A 24,935-nucleotide genomic window follows, 5' to 3' on the forward strand; every position below is an offset into this window, starting at 1 on the left:
CAGCACTCAGATATAAAGAGAAAATGTTTGAGAAAGGTGACTAAAAATTCACATTGAGATGTTAATCTAAGATAACAATCCTTTAAAATAATTTATTTAGTTAAAATATTTTCAAATCTGAATTTTAAAAGTGATCCTTTTATATTTAAATCATCTAATGTGTTCTTATTCAACTGAACATCAGCTTTTCTTTTGAATCTCCTAGCTAAATAATAATTTTCATCACAGGTAAGTATTCTTTGGTATTACTTGCCGTTAAAAATGGGCTTCAGCAAATTCTTGAATTCTCTAATTTTGGCAAAATTGAATTTGAATTTAAAGCCAAACAGTAGAGCAAGTATTTCTTGCAATGTAAACTGCACCAATATCCCACATTCAGTATCTTTGATGAAGTTCATCTCCCTTATCCCAAAAAGTATAACTACTGATTATTCAGAGTTTTCTTGCAGGGTCCTATAGGTCCAACTGGATCAGCAGGTGTGCAGGTAGGAAATAAGTTTTCTCTTTAATATAAAAAATATTAATTTAGTTTTACATAGTTTACAGTAAAAGAAAATACTCTTAAATCCTAAATGACCTTACCTGCTCTTAGGGCCCTAGGGGACCCCCAGGATTACCAGGAACTCCAGGTACCCCCGGTATTAATGTAAGTGACAGTTCTCTATATATACAATGAAAAGTAATGTGTCCCTTGTCAATGATTGAAGGCCACCAAATTTTACATTTGTTTCTAGGGCACTCCAGGAAGAGATGGAAAGCCAGGACTGCCGGGCCCTCCAGGTGATCCTGTATGTATACGTAGAAAGCTTGTACATTTGCTTTGGTGCAAATATTTTAAATTTTAAGGAGATGAGATTACCTAGCAAGCCTAGAAGTTGAACTGATTAAATTAAATTGATTTTTCAATTATTATATTCTTTGCTTTTTTTTTTTTACTTGATTATATTGCAGTAAAAATTAAACTTATATTAACATCTACAGGATAAACACCCTGTTTTCAGGTGTTACAGTTTCTGCCAGGTTACAACTTGACAATAGTGTTCTTCAGTCTCAGAAGCAGTTCTGTATTACAGAAATTTTCAGGAGTGTACTTTGATTATTCCTGTTAAAAGATTGAAGATAAAGTTTGGGGATTCCAAAGCTAATTTCGCTACACCACAGAAAGAAGACATTAATTTTTAATGTCATTTTAATAATAGCTAGTTTCTAATGCGATAAATTCCCCATAGCACTAACAAAAAGTTAAGTGGCTGTGTTTCAAAATGAAAAACAAAAATTCTGATCCTTCACCACACTTTAGGATCTATCATCTCCGCTTGGGTGTTACAGCAATGATTTGTATTTAATGATGCTATAGCTTTACAGATTTGGTGAAGTCCAGCACTGCAAGATCAAAAAAGCCTGCACATGCCTTAGACCAAACTGTACCCTTAAAGATAATTTTGTATTTTACATGGGAGTCAGGAGAGCCCAATGTGCATATCTGCAAAATTTGCAGAATGGCAAAACTTCAGTTGTTATTCCTGCTTCTGTCTGGAGTCCCAAAACCACCTCGGCACTTTCACAGAGCAAATTTATCTTTAGAAACAAATGCTTACAGAGGCTTTTATGACAGCAAATTAAGCTTTCTGAATTCCCTGAGTGGTTGTTAGAAAGTATTCCATCAACAAAAATTCCATCAATAAAAAATCTGTGGATGATTGGAAGAAACAAACCAAAATCAGAGCTTAAAAAAAAAAAAAAAAAGTTCTTAAACTCACCGGTGATCCTGTTGGTTTACTAAGATTTGATATCTCCAAAGAGATTTTAGGCAAAGGCAGAGTTTTAAAAAGAACAGTGAGATACTGGTGTTCATTTGAGACCTATCAAAGAGAAGGAAATAGAAATTACAAACCCTAACATTTGAATTGTGTCATGTCCTTTAGCAAAATCTCTGCTTTTTGTCAAGGCATGGAATTTAGCTTTTTCTCTGTGTGAGCAGAGTACCTCAGTGGTCTCAGTCTGTTCATCTCTTTAACTAGCAATTCTTGACATAACTGACCATCATACAGACTCCTCAGATGCAGAGACCTGCTTCATGTCTTATGAGTGCGGTCCATCTCCAAGTGCCCAGCAATGCAAGTCTAAGGCAGGCTTCCCAAACTAGTCTGCAGACTGCTGGTAGCCTGTGAAGAGGTTAGAAATGCTCCAGAGCCCCTGCAGAAATGCATTAGGCAGTAAGGTATATCATGTTATCAATTAAACATTTGATGGTACAGATTCACAGCGGTCCACATGTGAGCCTGAGGATTGACATCAAGGAGCTTATTGAGGGATAAACTAGCCCCACAATTGCACAAAGATTTCATCTCGGAGAGAATACTCAGGTTTCTCCAGAGAAGAGCCTGGGAACTAGCGGGCATTTATGTGCTGTTGGTTATCAGGGATCAGGATGGTGATTCTGATCGGTTGGTTCCTTGGTTCATGCATTAGCAAACTAGTCCGGTGCTTTAAGAGACACAAATATCAGTAGCTCCTCAAAGGCCTAAAATCAGTATGTAAAAGCAATTCCGTCACTGGCATTAACTGTGAAGTTAGAACTTAAGTCAGAGTCAGAAAGACTGAGATACAAAATGAGCTTCAGTTAGAAATGGATATAAAAACAACAAGAAAAAGGCACTGTGAATACAATTATTTGAAAGACCAGTCAAGTCTATTATTTAATAATCAAGGAGATCAAATTATAGACTGTGCAGAGAAAGCTGAATAATTCAGTGGATTTTCACTGTCCACTGAAAAATACTGCTTTTCAAAGACATGAAATTAATTTTAATTCATCTAATAGAAAAAAGGATGAATTAAAGAGTTTTCAGATACAACATGAAGATCTGGTGTAATTTACCCAAAGAATGAACCAAACCAGTCTCTGAATGATTAGCAGTTACCTTTGAGTACTTTGAGAAAGATGTGGCTTTTGAAGAAGTGAGAGATGTGAACAGAAAACATGTCTTCATAAGAGGTGGATATAATAGGTCAGTTGAAAAAAAGTTTGATTGCAAGAAAGATATGATTTTTTTTTATTATTATTAATTCTAAATACCAGTGATATGAATGATAAATTGGAAACGCAAGATGGCATAATTTTGTTAAGAACCAGTCATGGAATAAATCAGATTTCCAGCTTTGGAAGGTTAACTTTCTTTGGAAAGGCAGGGAAACAGTCATGTTATATATTTTGGCTTCAATGCAACTTCGAGACTGTCCTCATGATGTTTTTATAAGTACACAAAAAATGCTCTTGAAATAATTGCCATATAGTTAATGCTTATCAAAAACTACAAATGTCTGTCAGCAGATTACTGTCAGACTTGGAAAGTGAGGTCTCTTCCATGCCCAGTGCTTGTCAGCGATTTAATTTGGCTAGGATAAGTAGATATAAACTGCAACTGGACTGGGGAAGATTGCTAGCTTTTTGAAGGTATAATCAAAACTTAAAATTCAGAGACAGTCTAAAATCAACAAGATTAAACTCAAGACAGATGAACATAAAGTGCTTAATAAGAAAAAAGAAAATCCCTAAGTAGAATAGGTCTGGAAGGCAGAGTGTACTGTAAGCTAAATGTAAGTAAAAACTCTGATGCCACAGATAAACAGACAAGTCTAAATTGTAAAGCTTACTAACAGGAGAATTACTGCCTTTTGCTCTCTTGAAATACTCCTGTTTGGAGACAACATTTTTAAAGGAAGGTGTAGGAAGCAGGAGTGACTCTGGAGAATTAAGGCCATTTTAACATTTCCAAAAGCCGAGCATGTATCATATACTCAGTCAGAGTTCAGCACGCACAGCTATGACTCTGCAGTAGGTGCAGTTAGGCTGGACTTGCTCTAAGCACAGATCAGACAAACCATGTGGCACAAATGCGGCAGGCTTGCTCTCATACCTGGTGTGCCCTGACAACTGGATGTTAGGACCCTTTCACACTGAGGGTTATGGAGGCCACCATAAATGGATATTGCAGCTAAAATGAAAACATTAGAAAACAGGACAGACTGGGGAAATTACGCTTGTGTAGTCTAGCAGAAAGACCAAAGGTGACATGGTAATACCCTGCCTGTCTGTAAAATGTGGTCACAAGGAGAAGGATCAAAAGTCAGGCCATGTAGGGATGTAGTGGTTGTTTTTAAGGCTCCTTGCAGGTATTTAAGAGCAGGTGACACTGTCTATGTACAATTTAACCTTTGTGCAGGGGATGGATTTCATACCTTAGATAGTTATGTCATGTTAGATGGCTATGTCTTACCCTAGAAAACTTAGCATGCTTTCGAAGGTGATGAGGCTGCATTGTAAATGGTGTACTCCTGATTGCACTTACTGTTAAGTACATTCAGCAGTGCTTCTCTTGAGCTGGTATTTGACATCCATTGCTACCAACCAACAGTTTTTCTAAAATGCTACAAAAGTGCTTACATCTTATTTTTCTTCTTAAAGATGGAAAGGAACAAAAACACTGAACAAAAACAGTAACAAATTTTGAATGTGTCTAATTTATAGTATGCCTAGGGCTATTCTTGCCTTAGCAATTGCAAAAGGAAGAAATGAGCATTGGTAATTGAAGAATCTGTGAGTGAAGCTCATGATAACCAGTTCAATCAGTTTTTACAGAGTCTTTAAATGTAAGTTTAATGGCAGCACTTGGAAAGCTGAGATATATTGCAGTATAGCATAAACCTATTGATTGAGCTTTAAATGGGTTAGCTTTAGTATTGGTAGCTATTTAGCTGTGGCACCACAGAGTTTTGCACTAATTCTTAATGTTTAAAGGCAGGACAAAATACTATATATGTAGCTCGTGTTGCTGTGGCTGGATTGTTTCCAGCATCTGAGCTAGTTTATTGAAGTTAGCTTTGGCATCTCCACGATTCATGCTATAGTTCACAGTAGAGTCAGAGCCTAGGAGGAAGCAGAAGGAAAACAATTGAAGATTATCAGGTGAGAATAGTCTGTAAGAATTTCCAACAGCAATAAGTTCTTGCTGGTATGCTACAAAAACAACAACTGTTATTATTTATTTTTTTTCTACAGTTATGCTGTTGTCATGGTTTAAGCAACTTCACTGAAATTGTAGTGAAGAATTACATTGTTAGGTTGGATAGACAGCAATATTAACCACTTAAAAACTGTATGTGAAACCCTGGTTTTTCTTTTGAGTGTTCATAAAAAGTAGCTGCAACCAATATATATGTAATCAGCTATGTGTGTAAAAATATAAACTATAGAAGCAATGAGAACCCATCAGAATCATTGGTAGTGTTGTGTAAAACATTAACTGCAGTTGCCTTTTTAATTTCAGATTGCACTGCCACTTGTGGGAGACATGGGTGCTATACTGAAGGTAAAAGTTTTCAGAGAATAAATATCTTTGTTTATTATAAGCATGCTTTTTAAATCAAAATATGCACTGCAAAGTTTCTCGAGGTTCAATTCTCACCTACTTGGCTAGCCTAAAATAATTTTGAGATTTTTGTTGATTTTTTTTTTAAATACACAAGAAATGTATTTTATAGGAATTTTGCAAAATAGCGTTTGAACAGTATGTGAGGTAGTAGCCAGCAAGTGCCCGTTCAGTACATCCAGTCCATGGTATGAATCGCTACAAGTATACCCCATTCTCCACTTCACTTTGTAGCATTGATACTGGTAATATACCAAATGAGGAAAATAGTCTAGAAGTTCTAAGGCATTATTTTGAAAAATAATACAATTTGATCTGCAATATTCCAAAATGAAAAGTGTACTCAGGAGGATTTCTGTATGAAAAGCACACCTCATTTCTGAGGAGGGAGATTATCCTATTCTACTGCCCTTTACTAATACATGTTCTTAGGGTTTCTTGACTTCCCCATTCCCAAATTTGATTTCTTTTAGGTCTATCTTTGGGCTTTTCCGTGATTCTTTCTGTTTGTAATTGTATTTTCTTTCTCCTCTAAATGCTCTTCTGCCTCTTTGTCAATTCTCTCTCTTACTGATTCTTTATGCTTTGTTCTTTATTTCTGTCTATTTTGTGGTTATGACTTCTATACAATTGCAATTTAGCTGGAAAACGCTTCTCTCAACAAAGCAGGAATCCTTTACTTTAAAATAACTGTAGATTTGAAGCTGGTGAGAGTAAAAAGTAGCTTCCATCTCTATCTAATGCTTAAAAGGAAGACGGTCTGCTCAAACCTAAACACAGGTGTGTCTGGGACTACAAAAAATGAAGGCATTTATTAGTCCTCTCAAAATGAAGCTAAAAATTTGTTAGCATGGTTTGAGCAGAGCATGAGAGAGATGGGAAGGGAAACAAGGGAGAATATCTTAACAAGTATTTTGTGTAGAAGAAAGAAGGGACTGAAGAGAAGGCTTTGGGGTAAAATGAAGGGATGGTCACAACAGCAGGAAGGAAGTGGTCTGCATGAATCAGACCTTCTGCCTGTGCCACAAAAATGGTTATTTTTCACTTTGCTTTCTGTCTGTTCCTCAGGGTGATCCTGGCACAAGAGGTCCTCCAGGCATCCCTGGTAGAGAAGGGCCAAAGGTAAGTTTTGAAGAGTACTTTACATTGCTTCATTGCTTAATAAAAGTTCAGATGCTTATGTCTGTCAGTCTTGACTTTTTTGTCTGATCGCTTTTCCCGTAGCATCTGAGCAGCCCAAAGCTTCAAATAATTCTTACAGTTCAACCCTCTTCCTGTGTCAATTTGCCTTTCCTCTCAGGAAAGTGAGTGAAATAGCCTAAGTTGAGTCTCAAGCCAGGATATCCCTTCTGGGCCTTCCGTCCATTCAAGCTAGCTCAGATGTGACCATCCAGTAGTGCATTGCTGTCTATAGGCTTATTTGAGCTGAGTCAGTCACGCAAGAGTCCCCCAGCGAAGAAGGAAACTTCCCGTGTCTTCCTCAAGTCTGCAACAGCTGGACCACCCTGTGCCCTTGCACCGTGTTCCCAGGGGAGTAGCGCAGCCGTTTCACTGGGACTTGAAGTTTCACTGACGTCAATCAAAATTCTGCTTCACTGTAATCGGATCAAATGCCACGTGGTTTGGCATATAGGTATCTCCTGTAGCTGAGCCTAATTCCATGAAAGTGTCCTTTCTCCATTTGGGCAAGCATTTAAGCTCATTGCTATTAATAAGATGTCTCCGTCAGGCCTTTTGGCTAGTTTGCCTGCTAGGTAAAAAACACTAATTTCCTTTCACCTCGATGGGAGGCATATTTTAAAGCTTTCAGGTAGTATTGAGCCTTTTTTTCCTGTTTTAGGCACTATTGCTATAAGCGCTTCATGCAGTATATTAAATGTGGGTCATAAAATGCCCTACAGAGCAAAAAATTCATTGTTCTCTAATAGCAAGTATTTGTTTGAATGTTACATTTTCATAGGGAAGCAAAGGTGAACGTGGATTTCCTGGGCTTGCTGGAGAAAAGGGCGATGAGGTAAAATTACTTCATTTCTATAGCAGCTGCATTCTTATCTGATTCTGAATAAAGATCTAGACCGAGAATGAAGTGCACAGAATGTTATTCAGTTCTTTAAAACTGCTGAAATAGTAATGTGTTGCTATAACTTGCCCTCGATTCTGAATTTTCAACAAGATTAAATGCTATTATTCAATTAAATAACATCTATTTAATTTTTGTCTGAGGATTTTTACTTATTTGTGTATTTTAAAGCCTCGTATACATTTAAATGCTATTTTTTAAGAGTATAGCATAGAGCAATAAATAGGCAAATGCCAAACATTTTCAGAAAATGCTTCATGTTTTATAATATAGTTGCCTTCATTGTGTTAGCTTCCGGTTAGAATTCACTTTCAAAAACCTTCCATTAGGCAAATACTCGGACGGGAATGGTCATAGCAACAATTACTATTAAGTGGAAACTGGAAAATGTTTTAAGAGACTGAATTTAAAATATTTACAGTATTTTGCATCATATACTCTATTCTTGGAGTTATTTTTATGTCATTATGGAGAAGGAAAAAAAGCCATGTGACTTCTGGTGCCGAATCCAAAATAGCTGCTATAGCTTTCATTTTAAATTGAAATATTTGCAGTTGACAGGTCAAGAGCAATCTCTGTCAAAAAAAAAAAAATCAACCAAAGCAGAAGCTTTTAAGCAAATGAATCTGAGTAAATAAATTAATTTCCTAGTGACCTTAACCAACTGAAGGAGTTAAAATAAGCAGTCTTACAAAATATTTGGTGAACACTCCAAAATTCCAAAATACTTAACTGGCACGTATTACTGTCTTGTAGTTTGGGAGTGCTGGCTACAAGAGAAAGCACCTGGAAAATATAAAAGGATTTTAGAGCTTATTGATTGAGGGGTTTGTAATTCTTTATGAGCATTTTACATTTTTTTGGTGCTAAGGCCATAATACAGTAAGAATTTTCAGACAGTAGTGGAATGATAATAATTTTTTAAAAAATCTCTGTTCATCAGGATCCTTGCCTTCCAAAAGCAAACAGTTATATGAGGGGGGAAAAAAAGACACAACAGAAGTATTAGATATATAGTCTTGCTAATGCTTTGCCCCAGAATTAAGCAGATTGTCAGACTAAAGTATCATGCTTATTTTTCCTCTTGTTTTTACATGATCTATAGAGCTCATTATGTCTTTGCTTCTTAAAAGCAGGTGGTGCTTGAGATTGTATTTAGAACGTATAACTTAAAATGGCGGGGCATCCATAAGCAAAGCCCAAGCAGAATTTTACTTAAAAAATAAATGGGAAAGTAACACATCCTTCGTGTGCCCTATAGGGTACCTCTACAATTCAACCCTAGCAGTCTGAGGCATTAGCAAAAGAGTTTCAACAATTCAGATACTATTTAACCGCTGAGAATCAAGTGAGATATTAGAGGCAATTAAGAAGGTAGTAAGGGAAAGGCACGATTATAACTGACAGTTGGGTTTTTTACAAGACTCCAGAGTAAATTCATTCTAAATTTTTTTTCTGCTGATTCGGTAGGGTGCTGTGCTGTGTCAGTAAGTTCACAGGCTTCTTCACTGCTGGATAGCTGATTAGCTGCCTTAGCTTTGATATTTTCAGTGTTTAGCAGCAGCTTTTGATTACAACATTATAAGGCTACAAGTGAATTTATTTTCAGAAACATGCATGAAAGAGTTTACAAAGTTTAAAAGGAACTTTTTTTGCAAATTTACAAACTTTGAAAGAACGCATTTCTTTTCATTTTTATGATTTGGTTAACATGGGAATGGGAAGAGAGCTTGAGAAGCCCACCTGAAGGTTTTTGAAGTACTCTCATTAACTTCCATGTGCTTTCAGTTAGCCTTTAATCTTTGTTGAAGCTTAGTTCTCTTCCTTTTTAAAACATTCCTTTCTTCAGGGAAGGGTTTTTCTAACGTCAGTAAGAAGAATTACAGAAAATGTTCCTTTGGCTTCATATTCATTTTGCGGGTGACTGTACCATCAGAGTAAAGTAATTTAAAATGAGCAGAGAACACATTAGCAGTTGGATTGCCACTCTGAAAAGCTGCAGAGGTGGATCAATGTCCTCTGTGTGCAGGGGCAAGAGAAGGAAATCAATATCTCTCCCCATCTTCCCTGATTTATTCCTGTCTGAAGTTCTTTCCTGCAGAGTCTCCCTCAGAGCCCCTATTTCAGGGCTCCTGACCTCTTTGGATTTCTAGGCTACCCCTTAGCAATGCCTCCTTAAACACTGCATTTGACGTGAGAAATATGCCTTTTCTGAGGTGGCTCCTCTTGTCAGAGGATAGGCACCCTGTGCAGATAAAATTAATCACTGCTGGGAGGGACCTTTTTCCCTTTGTGGATTATAGAGGGAAGTGAGTGTAATTAGCTTAGATATACGTACATGGCTTTTATACGTCTAAAATTACAGCCGACTAAGCCTGGTGTGGCAGAGGAAAGACTCCAGCAACGTGCAGGCTTATCTTAAATTCTACCTGTATCCACTGTATTAAGTCGCACACCTCTGTGTTTAGTAAGTGGATGCCAAGAATCCATCGATTTCCAGGCAATCGAATAGAATAAGAGCAGGAAAGTAGGTCAGTAAATACTGTGAAAAATATCATGTTCTGTTATCAAAAAAAAGCAAAATCTGTAAATCAGGCAGAAAACATCATTGCATTTAGATAGCATCAAGTATCATTGAGAAGTCTGAGTAGATGTCTTCTCACCAGCAAAAAAACCTTTTTTTTTGTGATAGAAAAAAGAAAATTAACTTGTAAGGAGAAGCCAGACGTCCTGTTCTTATCTGCACAACTAAAAACAAAAAGATAACAATTTGAAAGTTTGAAGGACGAGCATTGTTTATCAGTCAAGTTGCCTCTAACCTTGTTCAATGATAATCTCTTACCTGCATGGTGGAAGGTTTTTTTTCATTCCTAAAAATAATACCAACCTTTTAGATAAAAATGCACTTTAATATAGTTCTAATACTGCTGGACATGCTATATATAAGTAGGTTTTGAGGTATAAGTGGGAGAGAAAGTAGACATGTGCTCTTTTAATTTCCAGGGCCTTCAAGGTGCTCCTGGACTGCCTGGTATACCAGGACCCAGTGGACCATCTGTAAGTGTGTGGTATCACCTGTGATCTAATCTATCTCTGCAGAGGTTGCTATAAGTATCTAGTAAAACTTTATCTTCTTAGTTTCTTGTCCCTTCTTTTGGCTTTTAGAAGCGTAATAATAAAATCTTACCCGAACTGGCTCTAATAAAAGAAACTATGTTGTGAGTTGACGTTACTGAAAATACTGTCATTGTCTGGGCTCAAAGTTTATGTAATTTATATGGGTTTGGAGTTTTGGCATTACTAGGGACTCTATGAGGTTACGTGACTTACGATGTGCAAACTTGCAGTTAATTATATATTTGTACCTGAGTTACTCTAATAATGTCAGTAATAAAAATCTAAAAATAATTCCAGCTAGGCATTCTGAAAACATTTAATGCTGAAACCAAGTAATCACTTGGTTTCACAATAAGAAAAGTATGAGAGTAAGCTGACACTATTTAAAGTCAGTGAAAAATATCATTAAAAATGTTGATATTTCTGGGAAAACTCCTCCTGGAATTTTTTTTAAATTTTATTTTCTACATACTGGATGGGATCACATTAGTTAATATGATCATTATTCATTCCTAGGTTGCTGACAGTACTAATGCTTCCCTTCTTTCAAAAATGGTAACACATTTAGGAAGTTTAATGTGAAATATGTAAATTGGCTTTGTAGTAGTAAAGCGTAAGTCTTAGCAGCATTAGGAGGTGCCAGTTAAGGTCAGTGCATTTAGTCTACCAAGGTGAAAATGCAACCACGAACACAAGTTTTACCCTTAAGAGGGCTTATCAGAAGGACACAGCTGTTGTATCAAACAGAAGAGAAATATTTAAACCTGGAGGAGAAGCATAATTAGGTTGAAATGACCTTCAGAAAGTACAAGTTTTAAAAACTAAGCTGCAACGCAAAAAAACTGTTTCATTGCTTCTGAACTAATATATACTGATACTGTGTTGTGCAGGGAGTCACAGGAAGACCTGGGCATCCCGGTCCAGCAGGGTCAAAAGGCGAAAAGGTATTCCTTCTTTTTAGTCTTGGTAAAGGTCTGCAAAAGTTTTGCAATCCCATTACGCTCCTAAGTTTTGGGTTTTTCTAACGTAAGAGTGCAAAGAAGAACTTGATGTACATTTTCAAAATAATTTCTGTGTCTTAATGCAAGCACTTTCCGCAAACAATGCCATACATATGGGCTTATATTTTGAAGCATAGTCCTTGTGGTGTGTGTAAATTGCAGAGAATGTTCTCTAAGTATGGCATATTATATAAAATTCAGGAAAGTGAAAATACTTTTGTGAAATAGTGTATGACTAGTTACTACTTGCTCTGCTTCTTGTTCTTTTACCAGTATTTTAGTCAAAAGTAATTGCATGCTTTAAAATTGCTTCACAAGTACTTAAAGTTATTGAGTATAAGTTATTCTGCAAAAATATATAAGCTTCCTTTATACTTAATTTACACTCTTATAGCACTGCTTTTTATCAATGTTTTATGTGCTCTTTTATCAGGCACTTGATATTATCCATTATAACTAAGAGGTCAAATTCATTTCTTGAGCATGTCAGATCAGTGAAATACAGCAGACACAAACTTAGTTTGCTGCAAAATACTTTCTGGTGCAAGTTCTCCATTTTGTAATATGAATTACCTTTTCTGAAGTTTTTTTCAGCTTTAGCCTGGAGTTTTCCAGGCATAGCTTTGCCACATCTATGTATGTGATCCTACTAATACTCTGCAAAACCTTGACTCTGGTATGAATAAAAAAGGAAACTTTAGTTTGTAGAGCTCTGAAATAATTTCAGTATAAAAACTGATTGAGAGCTGTCTCCTTGCAGACCATAATAGCAAAGATTTACCCCACCTATTTCCTTTTTATGTAACTTAATGCAAAACACAAGTCTTTGCTACTTCCTTGTTTACAATTCACACATAGATGGGAATGAGAAGCCAGTGCTCTATAACTAGTGTCTCATTGATCAGAAAGGGCAAAAGTCAGATAGCTGAAGAGCCATCAAATAAACTGAAATATAGCCAGAATAATTTCCTCCTCCTTCCTTCATCTGGAGAACATATTTGAGAAGTAATCTTATAATATGCTTTCTAAAGTATGGTATTTTTTCTCCCTGTGAAGTAGTCCAAATCACTCTTTGGAAGCTGATGGTTTCTATCAATTAGCAGGACCATTTGGAAATTATCCTAATGTAATTGTAATTACATGTGTATATATTTCTGGTGGGCTAATTATTGCTGTTGAACACTTAGCTTGACTTTTGCCACCTTCATAATTTTAAATATGCAGCCTAAGTGTCTCACTGACATGTTTAGTAAGATCCAATGAAGTCAGTGAAAAATTCTGTTGGACTTGTTCCAAATTATATAGTATTTTCAACTGAATCGTAGTGATGAGATTTTGAAAAGATCTTCCTTGGGAAATTTGATGTTGAAACCTTTGCAACTTTGTATTGTTCAGAGAGCCCACCATTCTGCTGGAGCAAAAACTCAAAAACCTTTTTTTAATATAAGAAATTCAGTGCACATTAGCAGAACAGACTACAGATACACGTAGTCACAGATGAGTTTTTTACAGTACAAACCAAACAGATATTCATTGTGCTTCTTAATAAAGAAGATTTTTTTTTTATTTAATGTATTTCTGAATAAACTGAACTTCTGAAACTGTAGCTCTTCTTTATTTGCCTGTGAATGATCAAACTGAGGATTGTCTTTTGCAAAATAATATACAAGCCATAAAATGACTGTTGCCAGTTGCTTAGAAATTGATATTAACAACTCTTTTTTTCTTCCTCTCCCTCCTGATGTGGTGGTTTCACAACCCAGAGTACCACTACTATTTTGCCACATGGAAGTTACTACACATAAAGCATCAAGTAACTAACAAAATTTAAAAAAAAAAATGGTGTAAAGTAACAATTAATAGTTTGCCTAAAGCTTAAGCATGAGCAGGACAGGAGAGTTTATTCTTGATATTACCTGCTCATATTGACTCTGTCTCTTGTTTGTTGTCATTGTGGTCATCATAGCTTGGGTATGGAATAGATCTGAACATCAGTTACGGTAAATGAGTTATATGAATCTCTTGCTGCACTAGGGTTGTGAAGGTTCTCCTGGGAAACCTGGACCACCTGGGCCTCCGGTGAGACATTTTGTTTCATATTTTGAATGTTATATTAGGAATGATATATCTATGAGTAAAAAGTAATGTAATACAAAGAATCAGCTGTGTGTCTAATAGATATTAATAGTGCAGGAATGTCTCTTTGCAAAAGGTTGCTGTATTCCTTTTTTTTTCTCTTGTGATTCATTGCTAAGTTCAGGTCACTAAAGCTGACCTAGAAGCTTGGTCAAATGAGTTACTCGAGTAACATTGCATACCAAGGTTAGTTTAGACAGCTTAGGCACCTGAGATAAGGGTACTCTGTAGTTACACAACCTAGAGAAAGTCTGTGGAGTTCGCTGCGCTCCACATTAACTGGAATAGTACCTAACACAAATTTAATTCTGGAGAATTAATAACTGGAAACCCTTTACAATCCCTAACTACAGCCTTGGAAATGGCATCCCTAACCATAAACAAAGGAGCTCCTCTGACTCCTGCCTTAGTCCAGGGAGAGTTTTGGTTTAAATATCTAACCATAGCCTAATGATCTCTACCTGCTCCAGCCAAAACTGTAACCTGCTTCTAGCCTTACTCTAGAAAAAATAATTCTCCTCTGCCCCAAATCTAAACCTGGAGATGACTCTCCATGTAGCTTAGAGGACTTAACATTTTTCAGTCCTTGCTTAACAGTACTCTAAATTCAATCGATATCCCTAGTCCAGGAAATTCTCTCAAGCAACAGCTGATTTTGAATAAGGACATACTAAGAATCTCAGAAACATGGTATAAGGATAGCAGTGAGAAGGATCCTACCAGGGTATGAGTCCCACAGTAATGACAGAATAACTGGCTACATCTGTGACTTTCTGTTGCAGGACAAGGTTTCTGCATCCCTCAGGATTTAGCCATGAAATACATTTAAGAACAATAATAAAATAAAACTTACTGTGTATTTGTTTGGGTTTGGTTTTTTGAGGGTTTTTTTGAATGTGATGAGAGTGAAAATCTTAAAAGTTTTTAGAATTTCAGCCAAGTTCATTTGGTACTGGAAGCACGTTGCAGTTTTTTTGAGTTAAGAAGGCTGTCTGCACCTACTGGTTTTCATTTTAGTAATTTTTACATATATGTTTTGTAAACATTTGTACAGGAAGAATGGCTAACATCCATATTTACTGATTCCACTGTAAATATTAACTGTCTTGAATTAGAAAAAAATCTAGATATCTTTTCCGAAGAAGAATTTAGTTCATTCATAAGTTGAATACATTTGTGTAATCTAAGCTTTTTGTACCTTTGTAAGTCATCAGGCCTAACATATGTTGGCAATTCAGCCACCGAGTTTTATGAATGAAACAGTTTTCTTCTAAATTATTCAGTATCTTAGCAGTCAAACTTGAGTATTAATTTAGAGTTACAGTTCAAGCCTTCATGTTCTCAGAGCACTTCAGTCTTAAGGTTAGATGCTTTCCGGTTTTCAGTTTAACATAAATGTTCAAACGGGCATGAAAATAAAATGCCCATGCCCTTCTTTGCTCATATCAATTGACCAGTCAGTTGTAAATATTGTATAAGAATATCAAAATGTAACATACACTGAGATTTACAGGTTTCTGGTTTCATAATTCAAGAAAAGTCCCAAGCTGCATTGGTATGTACCTTATGTTCCTACTGAAATGTCTGGAATCTTTGAAAAATTGATCCAGAGTGAAAACACCACCACAGCTTTGCTGAGCTATGAGGCTTGAACAGGGCAAGTTCTGCCTTTATAATTCGTAGTTGTGACATTTACTTGGTTTTTATGTTTTAAAGGGTGTGCCTTACAATGAAAGAAATGGAATGAGCAGCTTGTATAAGCTCCAGGTATTTCTGTCTAATGTTACTTTTTTTTTTTCAATCAACACCTAATTTTGGCCCAACTAAACTTGTAAACTTGCTGTTACAGGGAGGTGTGAGTGTCGCTAGTTATCCAGGTCCACCAGGACCTCCAGTAAGTATTTAATAGAAACATAATTTCTAATAGTTAATCAACGTAGTAACTGAGGGATTGGTTAGTTGCATGCAGTTTTGATGAGTGGCATGGAATTTTGTCTTTATATGTGAAAGATAGAAAAAATAAGGATACAGTTGGTATATAGTAAATAATAAAGTATGTGATTTAGGTGTTTATCAAGCACTTTAGCCTGTTTTGGAGAGCAGTTTATTTTGATCTAAGTATTTCACTCTAAGGCTATGCTAAATAGCAAGTAAAGGCTGCGAAAATGGTACATAATTTGTTATTGTACTCTTTAATGAAAGTATCCTAATACCTTAAAATGTATAATATAATCTTTATAGTTAGTGATGGCATAGTTTTGTAATGGATTAAATTTGGTGCTGTAAATGAGAAGCTTATAAATTCTGATCTCAGTTTTGTTACTGATTCACTGCATGTAGCTACAGTGCAGAAAAATGTGTAAAGCCAAGAATTACCTTGTGGAGTAGTATAGGGCTGGTTTCTCTCCACACTGCACAGTGCAGACACACCACCTTAAGGCTGGATGCTGTTGCTTTGGTTCTGTGGAGCCAAAGATGCTGCGCATTTATTTAGGTCCTCCTTCTTGTTAGCGTCATAGGCAAGTCATAGGCAAGTTAGCATCATCCACAACTACAGGCTGGGCAGGGAATGGATTGAGATCAGCCCTGAGGAGAAGGACTTGGGGGTATTGATTAATGAGAAGCTCAACATGAGCCGGCAGTGTGCACCTGCAGCCCAGAAAGCCAACCGTGTCCTGGGCTGCATCAAAAGAGGTGTGACCAGCAGGTCGAGGGAGGTGATCCTGCCCCTCTACTCTGCTCTTGTGAGACCCCACCTGGAGTGCTGCGTCCAGCTCTGGGGGCCCCAGTACAGGAGAGACATGGAGCTGTTGGAGCGAGTCCAGAGGAGGGTCACAAAGATAGTGCTGGAGCACCTCTCCTATGAAGACAGGCTGAGAGACTTGGGGTTGTTCAGCCTGGAGAAAAGGTGGCTCCAGGGAGATCTAATTGTGGCTTACCAGTACCTGAAGGGGGCCTACAGGAAAGCTGGTGAGGGACTGTTTATCAGGGAGTGTAGTGACAGGACAAGGGGTAATGGGTTTAAGCTGAAGGAGGGTTGATTTAGATTAGATGTTAGAAAGAAATTCTTTACTGTGAGAGTGGTGAGGTACTGGAACAGGTTGCCCAGAGAGGTTGTGGGTGCCCCATCCCTGGAAGTGTTCAAGGCCAGGTTGGATGGGGCCTTTGGGCAACGTCGTCTAGTGGAGGGTGTCCCTGCCCATGGCAGGGGGGTTGGAACTAGATGATCTTTAAGGTCCCTTCCAACCCAAACCATTCTATGATTCTAAGTTCTACTGTTCTAAGACAACTGTCATTTTGGCAACCTTATAAAAATGTTGTAGCTGTCAGTGAGGACTTACGTTATATACTGTTTGTAGTCATGGACTCACAGAAGACCACAGAGCTGTCTCTCTCTATATTCTGGAATAACAAAACAAAACCCAAATATTACTAAGATTTTATACAGAATTAACTGAAGGGGCTGGAATTAATACTAATTCTGAAAGCACTGCATTACCAATTATAGTGCAGTAATACAAGGAAAATACCATGCTATTGTGTAGATCTTTTCTTTTTTAAAATGTGTTTCTGCTTCTTCATTTCTTTGCAGGGTCCAAAAGGGGATCCTGGCACAGTGGTATGTATGTATTTTTGGATCATGATAGAGTTTCCCTCAAATAGTTTAACACATGAAACTAGTCACAAGGGTGGAAGAGTCCATTAATGTTCTTTAGCAGTATCTTACCTCCTGCAGAATCAGTACATCTGAAAAAAACCTTTTTAATTGCCAGGCCTGCAAATTTTGCAATTTCTGGTAAATAGTTCTAAGTGATAATATAAGGAATGACTGAATGTATTGTTAACTCCTTGTGGACTCATCTCTGCTGAGCTGTCCCTGGGTATATTTAAAAATAGAGAATGTGTACTGCAAGAGATAAAGTACACAAAGATAAAGATACTTGGTACAGGCCTATAAGAAATAAAGGTAGAAAATACCTTAAGAGTTACAGGCTGCTCTCAAAATTAAATTTGAAACTGATAAGGGAGAAGGGACAGTGTGCTACATCATGCTAGCTAGTAACAACTAGAAGTTGATATTTTCATTTGAAATGGCATGATGGGTTTAACTGAGAACTGCTGAAATACTGGAATTGTTGGCTGTAGTTTAAATCTCTGTGGTAAATTATCTGTCTATTTTCTTTAAAAAAAGAAAAAGAATTAAAAAGGCCTCCCCACTCTACATGTTAAACTGATCTCTCCAGTGGACCAGTGTTTTCTGGTTTTCTTTCAAAACTTGAAGACTTACACGAGTCTGTGCGTCCCTTGCTGCAGAGTAAGCTTTGTTTAGGGAGCAGAGCTCTCTTCTGAAACAATGATGTGTCTGGGAAGTCGCACAGGATTGCTTGGAGGTTGGTTCTCTGGTTGACAGCGTATGCTCGCGTCCCGGGGCTCTGCTGCCTCGAGGTGGTTTAGCCCTGACCTTGGCTTGCAGGAACACTCGAGGGAAGTCTGCTGCATTATATTCCTCATCAAAATTAAAACCATTGATCCAAATATTCACACAGTGCCTCTGGGAAAAGCTTGATACTCAGATCACTAAAACAGAGCATAACAACACCTTTTCACTTAATAACTGGTTAGCTGTTTTAGTAATCTTAAATATTCTGCTGTTGCTTGCTGTTCAACATTTTTCATGTAGAGTACAGAAATTCTAATCTATGCAATCCTTTTTAATCTTAAAAAAAAAAAAAAATATCAGGGAGACCCAGGACCAATGGGATTACCAGGACTGGAAGGACTCCCAGGGGAAAAGGTAGGACTTTCAACATAGAAGTCATGGCTTCTTAGTGGCAACTATCTGTACCTAATGTTTTCTGAAACCATGTTTGAATTTTTTTGTTAAAGTTAATGTGAAAAATGTTTGTGTATTTATCTGTATTGCCTTTTTTTCTTTACTGTGGGTCTAAATCATATGCTCACCCAACATAAAATTCCATTTCCCACAAATGGAAAAATTTGGGGAGGAGGTCTTGTAGTATTTCACTTTCTCAACTTGATAGAAAGTAATGTAGTTACCATGTTCCTAAGTATGGTCAGTAGTTCTTGTTCTCTTTTGAACATCATCTTATGCTTACAGTCTGCCTGTCTTGTTCTAAGACTTACCGCATTGCTACAGATGTGAAGTTTGTACCTGAAGTAGTCTAGACCTAGTGCATGCAAGACTTCCATACAAAAAAAAAAAAAAAGACTATTTCGGATGAGTGTAAAAATATAGGAAAGGATAGAAATAAAGGGAGAGACTGATTCCCTACAGTTCCTGTTGTATTGCAGTCTGCTCCATCTGAAGGCAAAGGTGAAAATCTCAATTCTTGGGCTGTTGCTCATTATTGTAAAAAAGACCTCTTGTTTCTGTTTTGTTTTTCTTGCACTCTGTACTGCCTGCATGATGTCACTGTAGCACATCCCGAACAGTATCATTTTCTCCAGCTCCTTTCTGTAGTTCAAATCTGCATTTCAGAGCTAGGAAATCAGCCTTTCCTTCAGCTGGTGGCGTGTTTCAGCCTCTCACTTATTAGTTGTAGAGGCTGATACAAATTTAGAGAAAAGCTTGTCATGAAATGCTAAACATGTCAAGATTTTAGTATTCATTTCTAAATATGGCAAAGCACAAAAAATTCAGTGGAGAAATGAAGAAAATCTGAAAATACACTTTCCATCAGTGGAAATACTTTGATTTTGCCCATATCTGCTAAATTTAAGAAAAAAGAGGGGTTTTTTTTTCCAAAATAGAATATTTATTCAGCTTTTTTTAATTACATGTTATTCAATGATTTCATACAATAATAGTTTACTTAAACATATTTTTCATCAAAAAGTAAAGTAAATGAAAAGTTTCTCTCTCTGTATCACTCTGCATTACTCCTGCTTGTGCAGAGAGTGAGGAGTGACAAGATCTAAGGTAGGTGTCTCCACTAGATGTTTAAATTACATGAGGTGATTCTTGCTCTGGAAGACTACAATTTACAAGCAATTAAGGACTAGTGTGGTTTCAAAATGAACAAACACAGGGAAATATTATAGGTCTAACTGAGACAAAGTGGGAACGAGAATTAAATAAAGGGAATAAGCAATGGAGCAGATCATCTAAACAAGCTAAGTGAGTGTTTGGCCCTTTCCCAAAGTAAAAATATCCTTTCCTTAACTAAATTTGGTCAAAATTCCTCACTTCTGGTGCAAATAAATGAACAGAATCCCAGAGTCTGCCTGCCAGTCCCAACAGTATAGAGCATGCTGGTTTGTAATTTAGAGCTATTAGGCCCATCAGTGTAGCAGTGTGCCATCTTCCACAGACAATGCTGGCGGTAATTTCATGGTATTTTCATGAACTGGCATAAGAATTTTGTGTCCTGGGGTAAAACGTCCCTTCCCTCAGCTGTGCTGACCCAGTGGTTTGTACAGCCGTGCGGTGAATCACGTGGCTGAAGGGACCAGAATAACCCTCAAAAGAAAAAAAGCTGCAGGGAAGCGATGGGAATTTCTAGCTTCGCTGTCATAGCCAGCATATAAGGAAAACACCAGGATACCTGTTCTGGGTCCAGAATAACCACTGGGACGGAGTGCGGGGCTCCAGCCAATGTGCCCTGCTACAGATGATCAGTACTCAAGTGTTCCAGAGGAGCACATCATGTTCCTCGCTGACGGGTGAACTTGCATTAAGTGACTTAGTCTTCAGAGCAAGAGAGGTTGAACTGTGGCCTGTAAGCAAGCTTCTCTCTCTGGATACAAGGTCAGATGTTTAACTTGTCATCTGTCTACACTTTGTATAGTGGAGTTAAGTGTTTCTTATTATCAGCATTATCATTGTGCTACCTGAACAAAATTATGAGAGTGAGACAAATCAGCATTAGGTATAAACAGAAGCCAGAAATCCCAACATCATCTGAGGCTCTTCTGCACAGCAGAACGTGGCTGTAGCTATGTTGGCGGAGCTTTTGCAAAACAGCCCCAGGTAACATAAACACATCTCACAAAAGTATTCTCCTGTTAGTATGGCTTTAACTGTGCCGGGGCTTTTCTGACATGATTATGGAAACTAGGAGCCTGATTTTTTTCTTACATTTTCAACCAACATTACACTAGCAGAATGTGGTATTACAGACCAATACATGTCAGCAGTGGTTAGGGCAAATCTTGTTGTCAAGTTTTACTACTGGTGAGCTCCATCCATCTGCTTTGGGTTACAGTCCTCTCAAGAGGACTGAATTTGTGCCCATGACTCATCAGCCCCACCACAAAAGCCATTGTCTTAGCTTAAAGCATAGATGAAGGTGGCCATATGCTATAGGGAGAAACTTTGCCCTGAGAGGACACAAGCAAATGGAGGATGCTGACTTGCAGCAAACGGATAACTGGGTAGCAGGAAGGCAAAAACATCTTTGAAAGGTGCATCTTAAATATGGGGATGTTGATATGATAGTGAATTAGCCTATGTTAATTTTGGTCATTGACATGACCACAAATGATAATTATTTGGAAAACTACAGGTAAGTCAGGGACTTTCCATCCCTTTTCAAGAAAGGCCTCAAGCAGCGTGTAAGGGATAGCATGGAAATTATGACATTATACAAGAGAACCCAAACAAAGGATTTAAGTTTCTTGCTGAAGTCTGTAAAATGAGCCAGTGGCAGAGCTAAATATTAGCATTTAGCAGAGCCTGGCTCTTGTCCTCTTTTTCAGTTCCCTGAATAATCCTTCCTCAGGTTTTAATGAGAATCCACAAATAAACTTCTGGTTTGAGTGTTACCATTTAAGTATAGATTTATCGTTTCTTCAGGGTGACCGTGGACCAGCTGGCATGCCAGGAGTAGCAGGGACACCGGTACGTATATTTATTAATGAAAACTCAGTTCGTTAGAAGCTGAAAAACCAGGTGAAGCAAGGTGCTGAGCTGTAATCTTGATCACTGTTTGTGGAATGCCAGCGCTTGGCTAATACTTTATAGGCAGGTATGAAACTGATGCATTTTTCCTAAAGAGATTAGAGTTTTAATACCACTGTGGGTTCATATTATTACTAAAACGACAGGAGGGAATGGTGTGAATACATGATAAAGCTGAAATTTGAAGGTGCATGCGCTTAGTTAAGAAAGCATATGAGATTCTTCTCCTTGCCTCAGTTTAATACAGATAAAGACATTTTCTGTGTTCCTGGGCATGCACAAATTTCTGAGCATCTTTCTATCACAAAGAAAAATTAAGAACGTAAGTTATTGCAACCCACCAGGATCTGCATATCAAGTCGATCAAACATTTGCTTTAGGGGAATGCTTTGTCAGCTATTTACATGTGGTATTCAGAGAAGTTTCTGAAAGTCATCCAGAAACTTTGTTGTAGGTGAAAGTAAATGTAACTAATGATAAATTGAAATTATAATTATCCATTTGTGTTCCTAAAGGAAATAAAGACAACTTTTCTTTAGATTGCATTCAAAATTTAATAAAAAAGTTTATCCATATTTCAGGAGGCAATATGGAGTTATTTATATGCAAATACACTTATTATTACATTTGACAGCTACCAATCCATTCAGGAGCTGGTTTTAAATTATAAATATGTGTTTCATGAAATAAAGAGAAGTCTGTGTCTATGCACTCCCATTTCCATTAGCGACTGATTTAGTCTATTTACTGTGAGTTCCCAGAGAGAACATCAGCTTAAAAAGCTTAACTTAGTTAAGTTCTCCTAAAACAAGATAAAATTGCACATTTAAGGGAAAAAGAGAAGTATTTCTTTGAGTTTTGTAGCCCATGTAAGAGTTTCAAAGTTTGTTGCTCCGAACTATATTTTATGCTGTGAATCAATAATGCACTAGCAGGTTAGGATGATCACAGTTGTTAATTCCCTGTGTATTTTCCACTGGATATGTTCCAAGTCTTATTCTTGTTGCTCTCTATTCTAGCTGGATGTGAATTATTTAATGAGTTCCCTTCATTACTGATGGAGTTGCGTTCTGTTGATTACATTTAATTCAAATAAAATCCACTGAAATAAATTATTTGCTGCAACATTTTATGCTGAGCAATTTTAATTAACAAATTAATAGACTTATGAGAGACAATATTTTTTAGTAGTCTAGGAAGAGTTTTTGAAATATATTCACGTATCTTATTGGAAGGGAATTTGTCCTCCTTGGGTTGGCATTATTCCCTAGATTGAATATTGGACCCTTTTTCTCATTTGGGGATATAAACATTTCATTTTAGCTTTGGCTTTTTGCCAAGTGGGATTATCAGAGAAGTTTGGACTGAGATTCTGCAAGAATTGCCACCAACACCTAATTCCTCAGCACAAATCCTCAGTCCTGTTGTTCCTGCAGTTGTCACTGGCATTGATGGGTTCGATTCCTCACTTGTGCAAGTCAGCTGAGGATCAGGTCTAAGGATATTTCCAGGGAATGTTGGGTTATAGATTCTTGTCTGGGGCTGAACCAGGTAGGTTGTTAAAAGCAAGGCATCGTTTAAAAAACCTAGAGACATTTAAAATCACCATCTAAATGATGAGATGAGAAAAGATTGTGAATTCTGGCAGGCTGAACATAAAACAACGATACAAGTGGCTGAATAAGAGCATGAAGAAAATTTGCAACAGATGTTAAATCAGTAATAAACCCACTTTAAAAAAAATCAGGACTAAGAAGTACCGGGGGGGAGGGGGGAGGAAATAAATCTTGATTTCACATATACAGTGATAAACTCTGATCTGACTGTAAGTGCTCAAGAAGGAAATCATGGTGTTGTAAAAGAAAGTTCCATGAAAACATTATCTCAGTATTCAGAAAGTGTAAAGATGACCAAGTGTTTTAGTTATGCTGTACTCAAGAGCCAGATTAACATGGCACAAATATTAAAAACCTGGTAAAATATTTCTTTTTCTCTCTTAAAGGGTTCATTGAGCAGAAACATGAATATTTATATCCTCTCTTATTTTTTACCTAAGAGAAATTGATGTTTTGCTTCCTAGTAATTTGAATGTGTAATGTTCTCTTTTTGCAGGGAAAGCCAGGATCTCCTGGGTCCCCAGGGATGCCAGGGGAACCTGTAAGTACAGATTTGAGTTCTGGACTCTTATGATAATACACAAATATTTCAAACACCAAATGCAAAATTTTACATGCAGATTTATATGTCTGTTTTCTTCTTTTGTAGGGTGAAAGAGGACCTATAGGAGATATAGGCTTCCCTGGGCCAGAAGGACCACAAGGAAAGCCAGTAAGCAATTTTATACTGAATATATATGATCATTACAAAAGGATGTGTCTTAGTTTATCGCAAGTTACAAAAGAAATGAGATTACATCCTGCTTTGTGTTAGGCTAGGTAACATCTGAAGAACACCTAGAGCTACAGTGTTCAATATTAACCATCCAGTCAAGAATTCCTGGTATTGTGATGTTTTAATACTTAATGTTACTGAGGTGTTACCTTTAAAGGTCTTATGAGGGTCCTTTGGATCCTGTTAACATAAAGGATCCTCTCATATTTTTTCAGGAGGAGAATATTGTCCCAAACACTCCACACAGTCTATAAAGGATGAGGTGATAAAATGCATTCTGGGTTTCAGTTTAAATAGAGAAGCGTGTGCTTCATGACTCTGAATAAACTTTGTAACTCTTCTGTATACAGGTGATGCAACACTGCAGCTGCAGCATTTACTGTTCACATAGGATATGTCCAATCTGACCTCTTTATTTAATAAAAGTGTGACAGCAGTGTAGTCAGCACTGTCTGAGCTGGTTTAAAACAACGTAGTTTATATTCCAGAAGTGGTTCAGCTAGGGTAGTGCAGAAATCATTCTCTCTCCCTAAGTCTGGTTTTTTGGGGCCAAGCATGAGAAGCAGACCATTTCGGTTTGTCAGCACGTCTCCACCTTACCCTTGTGCCTTGAAAGAAGAAACAATTTCTGTAACTTCAGCAGCAAATTGGCCCAAGGCGCCTAATCTGTGCAAAACCCTGCTTTGCTGTATGAAAGGGAAGGAAATATTCCTGACGTCTTTGTTCATGCAAGTCCTTCTTTCTCACTCAGCGAAATAGCAGCGAGTTTGCTGCGTGTGCAGATTCATGTATATCCTAGTAAATTAAACAGTGCCAGAGCATTTATCTTGGAGTTATCGGGTGTTGTGCAATTGCTA

At 37.3% G+C, this 24,935-nt stretch overlaps 1 protein-coding gene across 5 annotated transcripts in view; it reads left to right on the plus strand.

The window, feature by feature from the left end:
• COL19A1 (collagen type XIX alpha 1 chain) overlaps positions 1 to 24,935 on the plus strand; it is a 223,059-nt gene that overhangs the window by 174,009 nt on the left and 24,115 nt on the right. For all 5 annotated transcript variants that reach the window (XM_054821680.1, XM_054821681.1, XM_054821682.1 and 2 more), the window contains 16 exons: positions 450 to 485; positions 593 to 646; positions 735 to 788; positions 5,331 to 5,372; positions 6,501 to 6,554; positions 7,393 to 7,446; positions 10,516 to 10,569; positions 11,520 to 11,573; positions 13,665 to 13,709; positions 15,483 to 15,533; positions 15,616 to 15,660; positions 17,359 to 17,385; positions 18,508 to 18,561; positions 21,583 to 21,627; positions 23,800 to 23,844; positions 23,953 to 24,015. In XM_054821680.1, the coding sequence (XP_054677655.1) occupies positions 450 to 485; positions 593 to 646; positions 735 to 788; positions 5,331 to 5,372; positions 6,501 to 6,554; positions 7,393 to 7,446; positions 10,516 to 10,569; positions 11,520 to 11,573; positions 13,665 to 13,709; positions 15,483 to 15,533; positions 15,616 to 15,660; positions 17,359 to 17,385; positions 18,508 to 18,561; positions 21,583 to 21,627; positions 23,800 to 23,844; positions 23,953 to 24,015 (777 nt within the window). The remainder of the gene's footprint in view (positions 1 to 449; positions 486 to 592; positions 647 to 734; positions 789 to 5,330; positions 5,373 to 6,500; positions 6,555 to 7,392; positions 7,447 to 10,515; positions 10,570 to 11,519; positions 11,574 to 13,664; positions 13,710 to 15,482; positions 15,534 to 15,615; positions 15,661 to 17,358; positions 17,386 to 18,507; positions 18,562 to 21,582; positions 21,628 to 23,799; positions 23,845 to 23,952; positions 24,016 to 24,935) is intronic.

This window comes from Grus americana, chromosome 3 (genome assembly GCF_028858705.1).
Source record: "Grus americana isolate bGruAme1 chromosome 3, bGruAme1.mat, whole genome shotgun sequence".
Taxonomy (NCBI): Eukaryota; Metazoa; Chordata; class Aves; order Gruiformes; family Gruidae; genus Grus; species Grus americana.